General features: G+C 48.2%; 1 protein-coding gene across 3 annotated transcripts in view; it reads left to right on the top strand.

The window, feature by feature from the left end:
* Positions 1-16,751, top strand: part of ITGB5 (integrin subunit beta 5) — a 121,852-nt gene that overhangs the window by 84,843 nt on the left and 20,258 nt on the right. For all 3 annotated transcript variants that reach the window (XM_045502350.1, XM_045502348.1, XM_045502349.1), the window contains one exon: positions 3,890-4,319. In XM_045502350.1, the coding sequence (XP_045358306.1) occupies positions 3,890-4,319 (430 nt within the window). The remainder of the gene's footprint in view (positions 1-3,889; positions 4,320-16,751) is intronic.

Raw genomic sequence — 16,751 nt, 5'->3', positions numbered from 1 at the left:
GATTTCCGTGTTTTCTCTAATTTTCCTCCTCTGGCCCCAACACCAGCCAGTGCTGATGGAGTGGGCCCGGCCGCTGGGAGTTGATTTTCTCATGAACCGGCTTTGACAAATCAGTATGCAAGTGGCCAGCCGTGCAGCAAGCACTAACGCCCAGTACAAAGGACGCAGTGAGCCCATCACGGGCTTCCCACAGCATCCCCCTCTCCTGTCACCTCCTGTGGGGCTCTGTACCCCATGCCCGTGCCCAGCGCTTTGTTTCAGTGAGTTCCTGGTGGACTTGGCGTCTGTACAGCCCTGGGTTTGGTGGGTTTGGGGTGGGGGCTGGGCAGCCCTTTTGAAAGCGAGGGTCAGGCCAAGAGCCCTGTGGGGAAACCAGGAGCATCCCAATGAGGCTTCAATAACAAGACTGGATGGGAGGGAGGGCTGCTGTGTCCATGACCTTTCTCTGGAATCTCCGAGTGGGAGATGGAAAGTCTCAAGGAACTGGGGAGCTTTCAGTATCAGTTGAAGTCTGCGGTAATCAGGGAAAAGTCTCATTCCAGCTGCCTGACAGACTCTGGATTCCTTCCTGATCCCTCAGGGAATGGACTCTGAAAGGAGGTTAGCAGAACAGATTTACTTGTTCCTGAAGTGCTTTTTATAGCCTTCCTGTGCCCGGCAGGACATGAGACCCCATGGCTGAGTTAGAGTCATTCTCTGGTGATCAGGTGGCTGGCTGCACGGGCCTGACAGCTAGGACCTCGGTTAGACCACAATTTTGGCTGAGGAAGGCCACCGGGACCGCTTAAAGCCAGTCGTCCTTGTGCTGCTGGCCAGACGGACGGCATGTGAGCCTTTCTAAGTCCTGGGTGACTGGCTCCCTGCACTGATGCAGGGGCTCCCCTAGCTTCTGCACTTAGGCCCTGGAGAACACAGACACACTGGTAAGACTGGGGAGATTTAATCCTCTCGTTACTTTGTCCCTTAATGCAGGCACGTTTCCCTGGGGGAAGGTTATGCTCACAGACGGACACTCCTCACCATCTTTCAGTAATTAAATCCCTTTGGCTTTTGGTCTGGGTTATTCCTCTGTGGCTTATTCCACTTCTGACCCACAGATGCCTTTGGGAGGCAAGGGCGTTTCACTTCATAGGTCCCACACAATTGTAGCCCTCAGAAGTAGTAGCCTTGAGCAAGCCATGGCTTCTCTCTGAACGGAGGGATGCTCACCTGTGCATTCTCGATGGCCCCGTGGGTGGCTTCGGTCAAGTACCCCCTCCCCCCACTTCCTATCTGTAGGCTAGCACAAGGCAGGATGATTTGGAGACGCCTCTGGTCACCACCTTGGGGATCACCATCTAGTGGTCCCTGCGGTGAGCTGGGCCACCTCTCCCTCTGTCCCCAGATAAGGACACTGAACATCTGGCGCATTCCCCACTTCCAGGAAGTGATGTGCCAAGGAGAGCACAGGCCCGGTCCCACCCCCGCCAGCTGTGTGACCAGCATTAAGCTCCCTGACCCACCAACCCTGTTTCCTCTCTGGAAAGGGGATGGGTTAGTCCCTACTGTCTGCTGCTGGTTTGGCTCTCCCAGAACCCTGTGATTCTGGCTAGTGGTCACCATCCTCAGCTCACCTGTGATACCTCTTGGCTAACACTGATTCCTGGATGTCTGTTGTTGAGTCCCCTTGGAGCCGTGAGTGCCACCAAGTAGGACCTCTCTCTGGCGCCTGAGTGCTGGGTCTGTCCTCCTGCTCAGTCTCACCTACCCCTACACTGGGGTGGCCCCACAGGTCCTAGAATCCGAGGGGAAGCCTTTTAGAATTATTAAAGACCCCAAAGTGATAGGGATCTGTAGAACATTTAGAAAAAAACATGTTTTCGATGTTCTCTAAAAATATGCATTGTTACCTAAATAACAGTAAAACAAGTTATAGATGATTATTTATTTATTTATTTAACTTTAAATGTGTACTTACTCATCTTTGAGGCGGGGGGAAATGAGTGGGGAAGGGCAGAGAGAGAGGGAGAGAGAGAATCCCAAGCAGACTCTGCACTACCAGCACAGAGCCTGACGCAGGGCTCGAAGTCATGAACCGTGAGATCATAACCTGAATTGAAATCAGAGTCGATGCATAACCAACTAAGCCTAGATGACTTTTTAAAAATCAGTTTTAATCCAGCCCAAATAATAGAATTAAGAATAACAACAGCTAAAACTGGTTCCAACCCATTCTGAGCTTCAGAATGAACTGAGGAACCTTTTCAAAAATAGGGGCGCCTGGGTGGCTCAGACGGTTAAGCGTCGGACTTCAGTTCAGGTCATGATGTCTCAGTCCATGAGTTTAAGCCCCGTGTCGGACTCTGTGCTGACGGCTCAGAGCCTGGAGCCTGCTTTGGATTCCGTGTCTCCCTCTCTGTCTGCCCCTCCCCTGCTCATGCTTTGTCTCTGTCTCTGTCTCAAAAATAAACATGAAATGAGATGAAATAAAATAAAATAAAGACATTTGGCCAGATGCAGTGAGTCAGTTTCTGGAGTGGGCACAGGCCTCTGTCTGGTCAGAGAGTGCCACCGTTGACAGGAGCGTTTCAGAGTAGTGTTTGGTCAGGGGGTGCCAGCTACCTGTCTGCGGACCCCACCTGTGCTGGGCTCTGAGCCAAGTGTTGGATGACTACCGCACATGGCTCCGTTCTCGGTGGGAGGTGGGGGGCGGGGTGCGGGGAGCCAGGCTCCGCCCCCTGGGAAAGCCAGGCTGCTGTGTCCTTGCCGTCCTCACACTGCAGCCCTGTGGGCAGCCAACAGGCATCTTTCCTGCACCGCCGTCTGCCACCTAGGACCACCTTGCTGCCTGTTTCCAGGGCAACCCATGAGAAGCTCAGGAGGTAGTGGCACTTCTCTTCATGCTTTGTTTAAAAAGAGAAATATTGTCCGTGTGTGTGGAGCGTTTCATCTGTGATGACTCTTGTTTACGACCTTGGGGCCGTGATCGTGAAAGACGCAGCTACGAGGACCAGCCAGAGGAGGAACCTGGGTCGAGCGTGAGCGAGGCTTCAGGTGTTACCTGTGGGAAGACAGATACCCTGGAAGGGACCCAGGGTCATCCCGTCCCCTCTCCAGCAGGAGAGGAAACCTTTCTGCAGAGGGGCAGGCAATCGGCCAGGGTCCATGGACCTCCGTGCCCTGTGAGGTCAGGGAGCACTTCTAGCTCAGTGCCCGGCCTGAGTGCCCTTCCATGCCTCAGAACTTCCCGGCATGGAAGATGTGCTTAGCAAGTACTTGTTGACTGAGTGACTTCCACAATGGCCAGGGGAGAGGATAGGATACAAGTGAAATGCAGGAAGAACCGTGTGACCTGGAGTGAGTCTCTACCTTTCTGTGGAAGCCTGAAGTTTTCTCAGGGTCGTGCAGATTAAAAGATAACATGCCTGTCGGGGCGCCTGGGTGGCGCAGTCGGTTAAGCGTCCGACTTCAGCCAGGTCACGATCTCGCGGTCCGTGAGTTCGAGCCCCGCGTCGGGCTCTGGGCTGATGGCTCAGAGCCTGGAGCCTGTTTCCGATTCTGTGTCTCCCTCTCTCTCTCTGCCCCTCCCCCGTTCATGCTCTGTCTCTCTCTGTCCCAAAAATAAATAAACGTTGAAAAAAAAAATTAAAAAATAAATAAATAAATAAATAAAAGATAACGTGCCTGTCGAACATGGGCGCGCCTGAGTGTTCTCATCCTCGGTACAGTGAGGGCGCTTGGTGGCCTGGGGCCTCTTCCTCCTTGGGGCTCAGTGGCAGCTCTGCATCAGGGACCTCGGGACAGGGGTGGGGGGAAGTTTCCTGGGTCCCCGGGGGGGTTAGGAGGCTGGTACAGATACCCCAGAGCTCTTGACTAGCCATGCCACGTCCCCTCTCTTTTTTCTGCCCAGGCGTCCTTCGAGGTGTCGGCGGAGGCCCGGAGCTGTCCAGGCAAGCACGCGGAGCACACGTTCACGCTGCGGCCAGTGGGGTTCCGGGACAGCCTGGAGGTGGGGGTCACCTACAGCTGCAGGTGCGGCTGCAGCACAGGGCTGGAGCCCGACAGCGCCAGATGCAGTGGGAACGGGACTTATGTCTGTGGCCTGTGCGACTGCAACCCCAGCTACCTGGGCACCAGGTGTGAGTGCCAGGAAGGGGAGAGCCAGAGTGGATACCAGAACCTGTGCCGGGAAGCAGAGGGCAAGCCCCTGTGCAGCGGGCGTGGGGAGTGCAGCTGCAACCAGTGCTCCTGCTTCGAGAGCGAGTTCGGCAAGATCTACGGGGCTTTCTGCCAGTGTGACAACTTTTCCTGTGCCAGAAACAGAGGGGTCCTCTGCTCAGGTAGGCACCCCGCAAGCACTGTAGTGCTGAGCCAGGCCCGGGCACCACTGGGACATCCCCCACCCAAAGTGTGCCTTTTACTAACTGCTGCTGTCCTCCTGGGAGAAGGCTAGGGCAAGCCTTGCCTGCCACCAGGCTGGGGTGGAGACCAGTGTGTTGAACACAATGGCAGGAGAAGGACCAGCCAGGTGCATGTGGACTCTCAGGGTCACAGTGTGTGCTGTGAGTCATCCAGGACTTCTTGCACAGCATTCCTGATGGGTAGGTGTTCAGTCTCTTCTGGATTGCCTTCTGAGACAGGGAGCTCACTGGGGCCGGTAGTGGTTATTCCCTTGTTAGACATGGCATTCATCGCCTGTTGCTGCTCTGACAAATTTCTACAGACTTAGTGGCTTAAAACAACACACATGCATTCTGTTACTGTTCTGAAAGTCCGAAGTCCACAGTGGATACTAGTTAGCTAAAATTCAGGTGTCCGTGGGGCTGCATTCCTTTTAGCAGCTCCAGGGGAGAATTGGTTCCGTTGTGGTTCCCCACCCTGTTCCAGCTTCTAGAAGCTGTCTGCATTCCTTAGCTTGTAGCCCCTTCCTCCACTTTCAAAACCAGCAGTGTGGCACCCAGATCTTTCTCTGAGTCTGACCTCTGCTTTGTTGTCGCATCTCTTTCTCTGACATTCCTGCCTCCCTCTTATAAGAAGCCTTGTGATTACAAGGCTAATCCTGGAGTCTCCCCATCTTAAGATCCTTGACTTCATCAAACTTGCAAAGTCCCTTTACAACTTAAGGTAACACAGACACGGGTTCTGGGATTGGGCCGTGGGCATCTTTGGGGGCCGTCATTCTGCCTCCCACAGACACAGTTTGCAAGTTTCTTTTGATTGAACAGAACATTGTTTCTCAGTAATTTCTACTCACCGGTTCATGTTCTAGACCCCCTCTTCCATATGTCAGCCTGTCAAACATCTGAAGATTTCTTTACATTTCTCTGTGCTCTTTTCTTACCACAAAGACACCAAGGCTCTTCCTCCTCTGAGGACTCTAGCAGTTTGTTAAGTGCACTTCTCAGCATCGAGCGTGTTGTCATTTTGGATAACGAGGGCTCGGCCCAGAGTTCAGCTGAACATTTCTGTGATCTGGACATTCCACTTCCATTAGCATATCCTAACAATATGTCCACTTTTTATTTTCTGTTAAACAATCACATGATACTGTTGAGGTGCTTTTTAACATTACTACCAAAAGTTGAAGGTTTTTAATTTTTTAAATGAACTATGGCCAAGCCAAGTGTTTGTTGTCTCCTGTTTGAGTGCTTGAAGTTTTCAATCTAAGAATAAGACTTTCCATGGATTCCAGTGAAATTACAATTGGCAGCTCCCATTCTGGAAGTTGCATTCTTATGAGATACTGTAGAATCATGTCTCAGAGGGGTCACTCCATCCAAAACCATGCTGCCTGCAAATACAGTAAGTGGAACAATTTTAGGCAGGATCTTAGTTTCTTCTGCAGTGTATTCTGTTGTTTCTGTGATTCCTCCTTGCAAATGGTCTTACAGTTGGGAAGTACTGATTTGAAAGGAACTTTGAGTATAGTAGGGCAGAGAAAGCAGAAACATAGGAAGCAAACCAGAGCATATAAATGACCTGTCACTGTGGAAGAATGACCATCCCTCTGTGGAAGGAGCAGGTGCTGAGGGTGGCCTGGACATGGGTTAGCAGGTGAGGCCTCCTGGGATTTGATTTGGATCCCTGCTGCACGGTCAACACATCAAATCCTAATTCTTCCACCCGTGACATTTCTCTAGGACATTTCTCACATGCCCTGTACCTTCTGGAGCAATTCAAGTTGTGAACAGGATTAGGATTTGATGTGCTGATCGTGCAGCAGGGATCCACTCTTCCTCTGTCAAAGAGATGAGGGTCTGGGATTCACGACATGGTTCTATCTGTGTTAGCAGGAAAAGTGCTTAGGATCAGGCTGTCCTGGGTCTGAATCCAATAACACCACCTGCTGCTTGTGTCACTCTGGGCATAGAGCTCTTGCAAACGAGAGAGAATGTGAATAAAGCACCCAGTGCACAGCCTGGAACAAAAGGAGGGCTCAGTGACCACTGGCTGCTTTATGAGTCAGTGCCACCACCTCTGGTCGCTGCAGCCGCTGCCCAATGTGCAGAAGGGGCCGGCCTCCCCCTGTGAATCACCAGGCTTTGCCTAAGGAGTGCCGGCATGGCAGAATGGACCTTGCTTCCCTTTAGCAGCACCATAAAAGCCCCAAGGAGCCTGGCAGTGTCCGTAACTGGCTTTTAGCAGCATTTTTTCTTTTTTCAAACTTTCACAACCATTCTCATGAAACTGTCCCTCCTTCAGGAGCCAGAAACAATCCCCTGATATGTCTTTACGCAGAAGGCTGCTTGTGTCCACATTGCCTAGGAGCAAGGGCTTCTAAGCCAGATGACACGTGCCAATTCCATCCCCGTAGTTTCTCAGCCTACTGATGGGTTGTCTTGTACTTCTGGTTTCCTGTCTTAAAATAGCTCACAACCCCTTGTTTCTACATTATTTTGAACTTTGAAGGAGAAGACATAGAGGAAGGACCTGGCCTGGTGCTAGTTAGGAGAGGGGCCCAGCATGCAGTAGATGCCTCCTCTCCCCCCACCCCCCGACAGATGTTAACATTTCTTTGCATACAGTGCAGAGTCTGGGTGTGCAGGGTGGGTGTGGGTGAGGTGTGAGTGGCCTCAGCATGGAAATCTTGTCATTTTGGAAGCAGGAGTATTATGTAGTTGAGAGAGTACGCAGCTGTTTTGTCCAACCACCGGAATGCACAGTTCTGAGTTAAGCTTGCATTTCAGAATTCTGCCCGGGTGCTGTTTCTCTCTGCCTCCCTTCACCCCATACAATCCTACAGTATTGAGAGACTCTCCCTGGGTAGAGAAGAGGCAGATTCTTGAAGCTCTCAAGGCTCCCACATGCATGATGTCTCAGGCCACTAACTTCTTAGGATGTTTTCCACCCCCGTTGGAAAAGCCATACACATTCATTAAAGAGAATGTGAAAAATAATTCTGTCGATAGATGTGCTGGCTGTCCTTGCTATCTGAATCCGTCTTGGTCACTGGGATTAATTTGGAACATCTGGTGACCCAGACAAGGAACTCCTTCCTCCCGTACTGGTTAACGTACATCCTTTGTGAAACTGTGTGCTTGGTCAGATAGCTGGAGAATTCTTAGGTTTAGAAGAGTAGAAAAAAATTAAATAAATTGTTTATAATTCCTTCACTTATACTTGGAGAGGTCAGTCAGTATCTTTCCTTCTAAACTTTTTTTCTAAGTTAGTATGTGTGTGTCTGTGTACAATTTTGTGTTGTGCTTTTCTCGGGTAATACATCCTGAGACGTACTTAAAGTTGCATGACTTTCATACCTCATTGATTAGAACATTTTGAGTCTCTTTCCATTGCATCCCCAATTACCCTCTATACCCGTTCACTTTAAAAGCAACAACTAAGTTGAAACGTGAAGCCATCCAAGTCTTCCTGGGGAAAACAGTTTCTGGAATGAGGTCATTGTTGTGTTTGGTTATTTGGTAAGGACTTAAAACTGAGCCCAGCTCCAGGCAGGACTCACTCCTGCACATCCATGTAGCACCCCACTCGTCTTTCCTTGTCTCTCGAACACTGCTGCTGTCTCGGGAAGGCAGCCATGACTGGGTGGGTGATGGGTTCCGTTCCCCAGTTCCTTGGCACCCATGATCAGCTTGGAACTCGCGCCTGGAACTGTGTCCATTGGTTTCAAGCTCTTAGACTGCTGTTATATTTGGGGTTTTTGTGGGAGAGAAGTCTGTTTCCCAGCAGCCACTCTGGTCTTGAAGGTGCTGACTCAGAGGCTCATGAGCAGCTGACTTCAGCGTTCTCCCACAGTCCTTCCCGCCCCTTTCCCTGCAGCCTGCCCGCAAGGGGCCGTGTGGTTGTGGTCTGTCTTCAGACGGTGGGGGGGGCTCAGGCAGGGAGCCAGGACCAGGCTTGGTGGGGACATCCTAGAGAAGCTCCTTCCACTTCTCTCTGGCCTTTTTGTCTATCCTTGTCTCGTTGTCTGCCCTACCCCCAGAGAGGACCGAGGGGGGAATGCAAGACAGTACAAGTTTGTAATGTGTCATTCAGCATAAAAGTTGGTAGTGAAGCAAATCAGACTAAGGTTTGGAAGCGGTGACTTTTGGGACCATTGTCATGGGAATGCCATATGTGCGTGTTGTGTTTCTCTCTGGTTTCTAGAGGCAACATAACCTAGGGAATGGTTCTGTCCACAGACGGTCCCTGTGTGTGCAAAGGGAGCTTTATGGAGCCACTGTGAGGTTTCTATTCTTCTGAGTCTCGTAAAGTGTTGACCCTTCAGAGTCCCTCCCCCAGTGGAACATAAGAAGTAGGACGTGGTCTGTTTAGTTTTGCTTTTGTGTTTTTTTTTTTTTTTAATGTTTATTTATTTTTGAGAGAGAGACAGACAGACAGACAAAGCATGAGCAGGGGAGGAGCAGAAAGAGAGACCTAGAATCCCAAGCAGGCATCAGGCTCCAAGCTGTCAACACAGAGCCCGATGCGGGGCTTGAACTCACAAACCACGAGATCATGACCTGAGCTGAAGTCAGATGCTTAACCGACTGAGCCACTCAGGCGCCCCTGTTTAGTTGTTTTTAATGTAGTAAAAGATTATTGCTCAAACTTTGTTGTTCTTTGTTGGTTTCTATACCCAAACAGTGCATGTCCTGGGACTTGAGTTACTTCTTTGTGGTAAACTGCTGAAATCAGTCTCCACATGGAAGATTTCAGCACTCTCTGTGCCTTGGATGACTGCCCTGGGGTGCAGTGAATAGCTTGCTAATTAATGGTCAGCCTACTTCTTGGGTTTCATATATTGAGAAAATTTAAATAGGATAGGGAATTTTGAACAGAGCCCTTTAGGTCTTCTGACTGTGAGATCCCAAAAGTACCTCTAAGTAAGGTCTCAAATATTTTACTTCCTCTAATAGGCTTTTTGGCCAGGTTATACATACATATATACATATATTTATGTTTTTCTTTTCCATACAGATTTTTATATAGATATAAAAATTCTTTAACGTGTGGCAGGCAGTTAGAGATTAAGGGACATCTGCGGTTCTCTCTCAAACATAAAAAAAATGGGAGAGTGACAATGGTGGCATCATTTTAGTGGTCAGAGCCAGCATCTAAACGCTGGGGTTGGGGCTGGGCTGATGGCTTCCAGAAGGCTTCACAAGGCTGTGTGAAACCTCTCCAGTTAAAAACACCTCTGACATTAAGGCCTGGTTCTAGACTTCTTGATTCTTGCCAAATGAAACACCTCCTTTGGCAACAATTATCCAGCTATGTTCATAACAATATTTCTCACCGTATTTATGCTGTTTTCTTCAGAAATGTAATTTTCACACTCATGGTAAGTATCCCAGTGCCGTTCCTGGGTCTGTGGTCACGGTACTTTCTGCCACTGCATTGCAATTTGCATAAATCATAAATGGCTTGTTATAAAACCAAATTGAATGTGGCTGCACAACAGAGGCCTCAAAAAGTACCTTTTGAATGAACCATGATTTGACATCTTGAATTTTCCAAGAAAGGGGCCTCTTGGTGGGATTGCTACCCCTATAGAGCCTCAGGTGAGAGAGCCTAGAAAATTCTTCAGGTTTTTGCATGTATATTAATCTCTTCTTAGTTTGTTGATGGTTATGTGGGTACTACTTGCAAATATAAAAATGCAAAATATATACATTTTCTAGAGAAAGGGCCTCTTGTCCCCCACAGGAATGTCCTGCATAGCAGTTTCCCTTATTTGCTATTACATAAATCCTAATTATGCACATGACAGCAGAAGTTAAGAGGGTCCTATTCCATTGTGGAACACTCAGAATATGGTGGCTCTAAGAGCAGAATTTGTTACAGGATTCTTCAATAATTATGATCATAAGGAATGACATACCCCTAATTAGTAAAGACACTTCCATTTACCGGTCCATGTTCAAATCTGGATTCTAAACCCGGCCCTGCCCCTTTCTACTTCTGTGACCTTGGACTCTTCACTTACCCTCCCTGACAGATTTTCTTTCTTTCTTTTTCTTTCTTTCTTTTTTTTTTTTTTTTGTAAGTTTTTACTTAAACTCCAATTAGATGTTACCATCTAATTACAGTGTAATATTAGTTTCAGGTGTACAATACAGCAATTCAACAATTCTAAACATCATCCGGTGCTCATCACAACAAGTGCCCTCCTTAATCCCCATCGCCTATTTCCCCCATCTCCCCACCCCCCTACTTCTGGTAACCAACAGCTTTTGACAGGTTTTCTTATCTGTCAAATACCCCAGAGGGTTGTGAGCATCAAATAGAACAATGTCCGTAAATCTCCTTGAACACTGCCTCGCATTGGGGGTTTGAGTAAATGTCACTACCTAGCCTCCCCCGTGCACCCCTTCTTGGAGGCACGCCTTCTTGCATAGAGACAAGCATCAGAGACATTCATAGCATCAGAACAGGTCGGTTTCAGAAGTTCATTTCATGATCAAGAATTTAGTAAGAATTCCATCTGTATCCAGATACTGCCCAAGTTCACTTGAAAGACACAAAGGGACCCACATTTAGGGCCTAGTCCTATCACGAAACAGTGCATGAACCAGGTGCACTGAGCTGCTCTCCCCAGGGTCAGCCAGCTTCTTGCAGCTTGTGATTGGAGAGAGTTCTTTGGGAAAACCAGAGTGTAGCAAGTACCCGATGTTAGTGCAGCTGCAGATGCAGAAACCGTGATCTCTGCCTGAGGGTCGTCTTGTTTTAGGTGAGTGGCTGATTCCGTCTCCTGCAGTAAGAGCTCACTGAGCACTGTTCACCTGCCAGGGCTGTGCTTTGAGCCAGGGTCACAGCTGGGGCTGCTTGCAGTCTTGAATTAATATCTAAATGTTTGTTGCCCCTAGACTTTTCCACTTCTCAGAAACTTTCTGAGACTGAGGAATGAGGATATGAGTCATTCGCACTTCTACCTTGACCATCCGACTTTATGAGATCTTGAAAGACAAAGGGAGAGAGTATTGGGAGACTGGGTTGAGAACCTGCCTTGTTCCATGCTCTGAGCTCAGCTCTGGGTGGAGTTTTCTTGCTGCCCTTGCTCCCTGCTCAGATCCTGTTTCTGCAAAGATCTTAAGCATCAGTCCACCAGTGATTCTGAAAAATGGACCATCCTAAGCATTGGATCTTACCTCACTGCCCTTCTCTTGCTAGTTAGAAAGGGAAATGTGCAAGCATAGCCCCTGTGGTGAAGAACCCATACATGCCTTTGAACTTCAGGACTGATCCTTAAGGGCATGACACTTGGCTTGTGAAAGAGATCATGAAACTTAAAAAGCAAAGGAAAAGCCTAGAAAGGCCATGAGAATGCCCAAGATAAGATCTTAGTCATGTATAGGTTTGGGTGGCATTAGTTTTTTGATATTATAGGATAACACATTAGGCAATTTTCCATTCTTAGTTAAATTGAGAACTATACGATCTCCAGTATTGGTTTCATTTCTTCAATGTTGAGCCCTGGCTTTGAGTTTGATCTCGACTTGGAAACTGTGACATACTGATTATAGGCCTCTGCTGCTCAGTGCCTCTGGTGGGGTGGGGTGGAATTGGAAGGAGTAGCCCTGGTTTCCTTTGGGATGAGCGTCCATGACTCTATGAAAACTGACCTAAGAGCCCCACCCAGATTCTAATACTCCCTGGCGTCTGGAAGCTGCTCTGAGTGAGTCTGACCTGTTGCACCTTTGGCTTCCCCTGTCTGGGACACCTGCCGGTCACCCTGGGACCCAGAAGAGGGGACCTCCGATCACTCCAGCCCACAACCACCATGTCTTGATCAGGTGACCCCACCATTCCTAAGCTAAAGGAATATCCTTCCCATGTTGGTATGTTATTTGACACAACATTGGTCTTTAGTAATAGGCAAATGTAATAATATAAGGAACATCTATTTTAATGCCCTTTTCACTATATTGAGGTGGTTTCCTTGGAAACAAACTGAGGCTCATTTGTTAGTATTTTGCGCTCATAATGAGCAAGCACTTAATAGTAGGATTATTTGTGTCTTGTGCCTTTGCTAATAGCATCTGTCACACACAGTGGGTTGACATTTTACTACCTGCTTGACTGTGTACATTTGGGGAAACAGACTCAGAACCTGGACTAAAGCTTGCTGGGATTCTTGGTTATAGATTCAGACCAGGAGAACCTTGCAAGTAAATAGTTACCTCATTTCTACCAAATTTTACTTATTTTGATTAGCTTGAGGCCCTTCCCAAATCTCTGAATTACCAATCCAGTTTTCTCTGCCACCACCCAAGCATTGAGCCTGCATTTTCCAAGTCTTACCTAATAAGTGCTCTTTATTTCGGTCAAAATTTTAGGAAACATTTAGTGTCTGTTTTCCTAAGTGAGTGTTTGTCTGGGTTACGTAAGGACATATCAGATACAGCAGACCAGGCTGAAGGACACACGTGGACCAGGGGATAGGCTGAGGTAGCTGTCCTTTTCTGACTATTATTTGATGGAAGGCAGAGTGTTCCTCTTCATATTCAGTGGGTGTCTGGCTGTTGTTATTGGTTATGCTAAACCCACTTTCCTTAAATGAACCTTTGTGGGCCTGTTCTAATTTATAAAATGCTTTTGACATGAGTGATGTCATTAAGTTGTTGTTACTCTACCAGGCGATTGATGTGGCTGTTACTCACCTGACCCAAGTGGAGGAGGCTGTGGCCGAGAAGATTGGCACGTTGGCCACACTCCCCACCAATGGTTGGCCTGAAGCCTTGACCCAATAAAAGCCCACCTTTCCTAACTCTAGGGGAGCGCTCTTCTCTTCTCTGGGCAGCTGCTTCCTGCCATCTTGTGGCTTAGCTGGGCTCCTGGCAGCCAAGCTTCAACGTGGCCCACTCATGTGACATTCCAAACCAGCTCTGTCCATTAAGAGTGCTGCACCCAGCTCTGAACAGTGGCCAGCTGAGGGTGGAACATGGCAGCTGTTAACCAACCACAACAACACGATGGTTTTCCAGGTTGAAAATAGTAACTCTCCCATCCTGTTGCAGTGACCAAGGGTAGTGAACTTCTATCTCTCCGGATGTGGTTGGCATTCCCCCAGAAGTGCCTGCCAGGTGGATTGGGCAGGTTAAGCCAAACTGAAGATGTTGATCTGAGAAACCTCGGTTTCTTTTGGCCACAGGCCCTCTGTTTTTCTTTCTGAGTCAGCATTCCTTAGGGTCCTGTGAGGACTGTGGTTCATCTCACTTAGCTGTTTATAGATTTTTTTGAGACTGGAAAGATGAGTTCCTTAAAGAACACAGATTTTGCCCTCTTGTGTCCATTGCTTTAATCTCCTGTGATCGATAGACTTGGGCCAGAGACCAAGTCCTTTCTTTGCTGCCCTCATGTGAAATGCAATAGTAATTTGAGGGGCTCGGCAGCAGGGCCTCAGCATTGAGAAATCAGGTGTGAGGACAAGAAAGGCAAAGGCATCCTTTGGGAGGACTGTTCCCTTTGACAGTGGAGTCTTAGCTTTCTAGCCAGTGCTGTCATCTCCGAAAGGAATGTTGAGGTTTGGAGAAGCTTAGCTTAAAGCAACATCACCTTATTTGTTTAGTGGTCATCATATTTTGCTGCTCAGATACAACATGAATGCAACATATGGTTCGGCAGATGAAGGCAAAGGGCGAGAGGCTTGTTGGAGCATTGACTTTTGGGAAGCACCATCAGTTGACCTTGTCAGGGCTGGTTCATTAGCACTAAGCCAAAGACAGGAGCGGTTGGCCTTGAGACTGATGATGCATCATTGTTCACATGTCTGAAGGACATTTTTTGGCTGGAGAAATCTGAACAATACGCAAGAGCAATAGTGGGGTGCAAAGCTTGTGCTGCTGGACTATAGCCTTGACCTGCCAAAGGAAAGAGAATTCTTAACCATTTTTTCCTCATGGTATTTTAAGTCTCTGGATTTCTTGGGCACGTGTTAAGAATTTGAAATACCTCAGGAATCCTATTTAAGTTCATAAGCCTCAATAATGCTTCTGTTCCCTTTCTAATTTACGGCTTTGGATATCTTCCTCCAGAGCTTCAGGTTTGTGCTGATGATATTCTCAGCCTCCAGCCCATGTTCTGAGCATCCACTGTGGGCCTGACGATTCTAGGCATTGGACAAAGAAAAATAAAATGCCATCTTTGATTTTGTTTGGGTTTGCTAATGGGTTGAAGCAAACGAGTAAACAAATAGATATATCCGTGTGATAATTGATTTTATATTTAAGCTTTCCTCTTAACTAAGCCTCCCATCAGCTTTTGAGCATGCTCAGGTCTCTGCGTTCTAGAAAAAAATAGAGAAAGAGAAACCCTCAGCCTCCTACCCATTCACTGTCCCCTTCTTTCCTCTGTATTCACAGCTATATTTCTGACATTTGTCTCCACCCAGTCAGCCTTAACCTCAGTCCATAGGTCTTCCCAGATCCTTAATGGCCTTGTGCTGCTACATCTCATAGACTTTTTTTTAGCTCTTGACTTTTCTGGAACAGTTGACACTGTTGACCACCCCTACCTTGAAATCCTCTCTCTCTCCACGTTCAGCCTTTGGCCGTCTCCTTTGGCGTCTCCTTTGCGGGATCCTTCACCTCTAGCAACCCACTCAATGCTGGCTTGTCCACTTGTCCAAGGCATGGCCTGGATGTCCCTTCCCAACACTCTCTCTTGGGAATCTCATCACACCCACACCTTCCATTGCTCAGACCTGCTGCTGAGCTCCCTCCACCACTTGCCTTCTTGACATCTCCAGTGGGTGTCTTCAGTGCACCTCAGTCTCAAGATGGCTCAAACTGATCTCATGATCTTCCTCCCAGCCGTGGTTCTCTTCTGACTCTTCTTATCTCTCCTTTGATCTGTTTGCATAAGCCAAAAACCTAGGAATCATCCTTTTCCCACCTTCTCCTCAACGCCTACATCCCATATGCTACCAGGTTGTCCACTGACCTCTTATTTCTTTGAAATTCAACTCCTTGACCACCATCCTGGTCTATCTGTTCTCCACACCACAAGGCGATTGTTGCAAAACCCAAACATGCTGATGTTCATCACCTCATAGAGGCTGCACGTATGTGGGGATGGCCAGAACCTGGGGTGCCTTGGAAAGCAGGAACGGCTGAAGAGACTCACGGGGTAGCCTGGGATGTTGCACCACAAAGTAGAGACGTAGAAGCTATGCTGTAGGTGATGAGAAGCCATGGAAGGGCTTTATGCAAGAGCATCATCACGTAGTTTATATTTTAGAGAAATGCTGTGGAGCCCAGGTGGAAACTGACATGGGGGGGAGACAGACCGTAGAATGGGAAGGCAGCCAGGAGGATGCTGCGGCATCCAGGTGAGGCTTGTGGCTTACCTCAAGTGATAGGAGTCTATTGTCAGGCCATTTAGGGCCTAAGGGATAAATTCAAACTCCTCAGTCTAACGCTCAGGCCTCCTTCCTCCATAGTCTCCTTCCTTCCCTCCCTTTTACCGTCTACTTGTCCATTCATTCATATATATGTACATGCAATAGGCCTGTATCTATTTCTACACCCTCGCTTCCCATCCTAGTAGACCTCTCCTTTTTTCTTTTTTTTTTTTTAATCTTTATTTATTTTTGAGAGAGACAGAACATGAGCAGAGGAGGAGCAGAGAGAGAGAGAGAGAGGGAGAGAGGGAGACACAGAACCCAAAATAGGCTCCAGGCTCTGAGCTATCAGCACAGAGCCCAACGGAGGGCTCAAACTCGGGAACAGCAAGATCATGACCTGAGCTAAAGTCTTGATGCTCAACCGACTGAGCCACCCAGGCTCCCCAAAACCTCTCCTCTTCATTTTTTTAAAAAATTTTTTCTTAACATTTTATTTATTTTTGAGACAGGGAGAGACAGAGCATGAACAGGGGAGGGTCAGAGAGAGGGAGACACAGAATCTGAAACAGTCTCCAGGCTCTGAGCTGTCATCACAGAGCCCGACGCGGGGCTCGAACTCACGGACCACGAGATCATGACCTGAGCCGAAGTCGGCCGCTCAACCGACTGAGCCACCCAGGCTCCCCAAAACCTCTCCTCTTCAAATACTTCCCTTCCCAGCTGCCCACCCTATTCATCGTCACGTGTGAGCTTGTGCTGCTTTATTGCATCCCAAATGCCTTCTCTCCTCTACTATTCTGAAACCCACAGCTGAGCCTGAAGCCCACGTCGGGCTCTCCACATTTCTCTGTGCCCTGACCTTAAGCAGCGTTATGATGGTTGTGGAGGAACTGGAGAGCCCACCTGATCTACCACCCTTGCTTTACAGAAGAGGCCAAGAGTGCTTGAAGGATCAGTGGTTAAAAGAGCGAGTCTTGTGGATGGCTGT

The sequence above is a fragment of the Leopardus geoffroyi genome, chromosome C2 (genome assembly GCF_018350155.1).
Source record: "Leopardus geoffroyi isolate Oge1 chromosome C2, O.geoffroyi_Oge1_pat1.0, whole genome shotgun sequence".
NCBI classification, from domain to species: domain Eukaryota; kingdom Metazoa; phylum Chordata; class Mammalia; order Carnivora; family Felidae; genus Leopardus; species Leopardus geoffroyi.
This window is presented reverse-complemented; position numbering and strand designations above follow the sequence as displayed.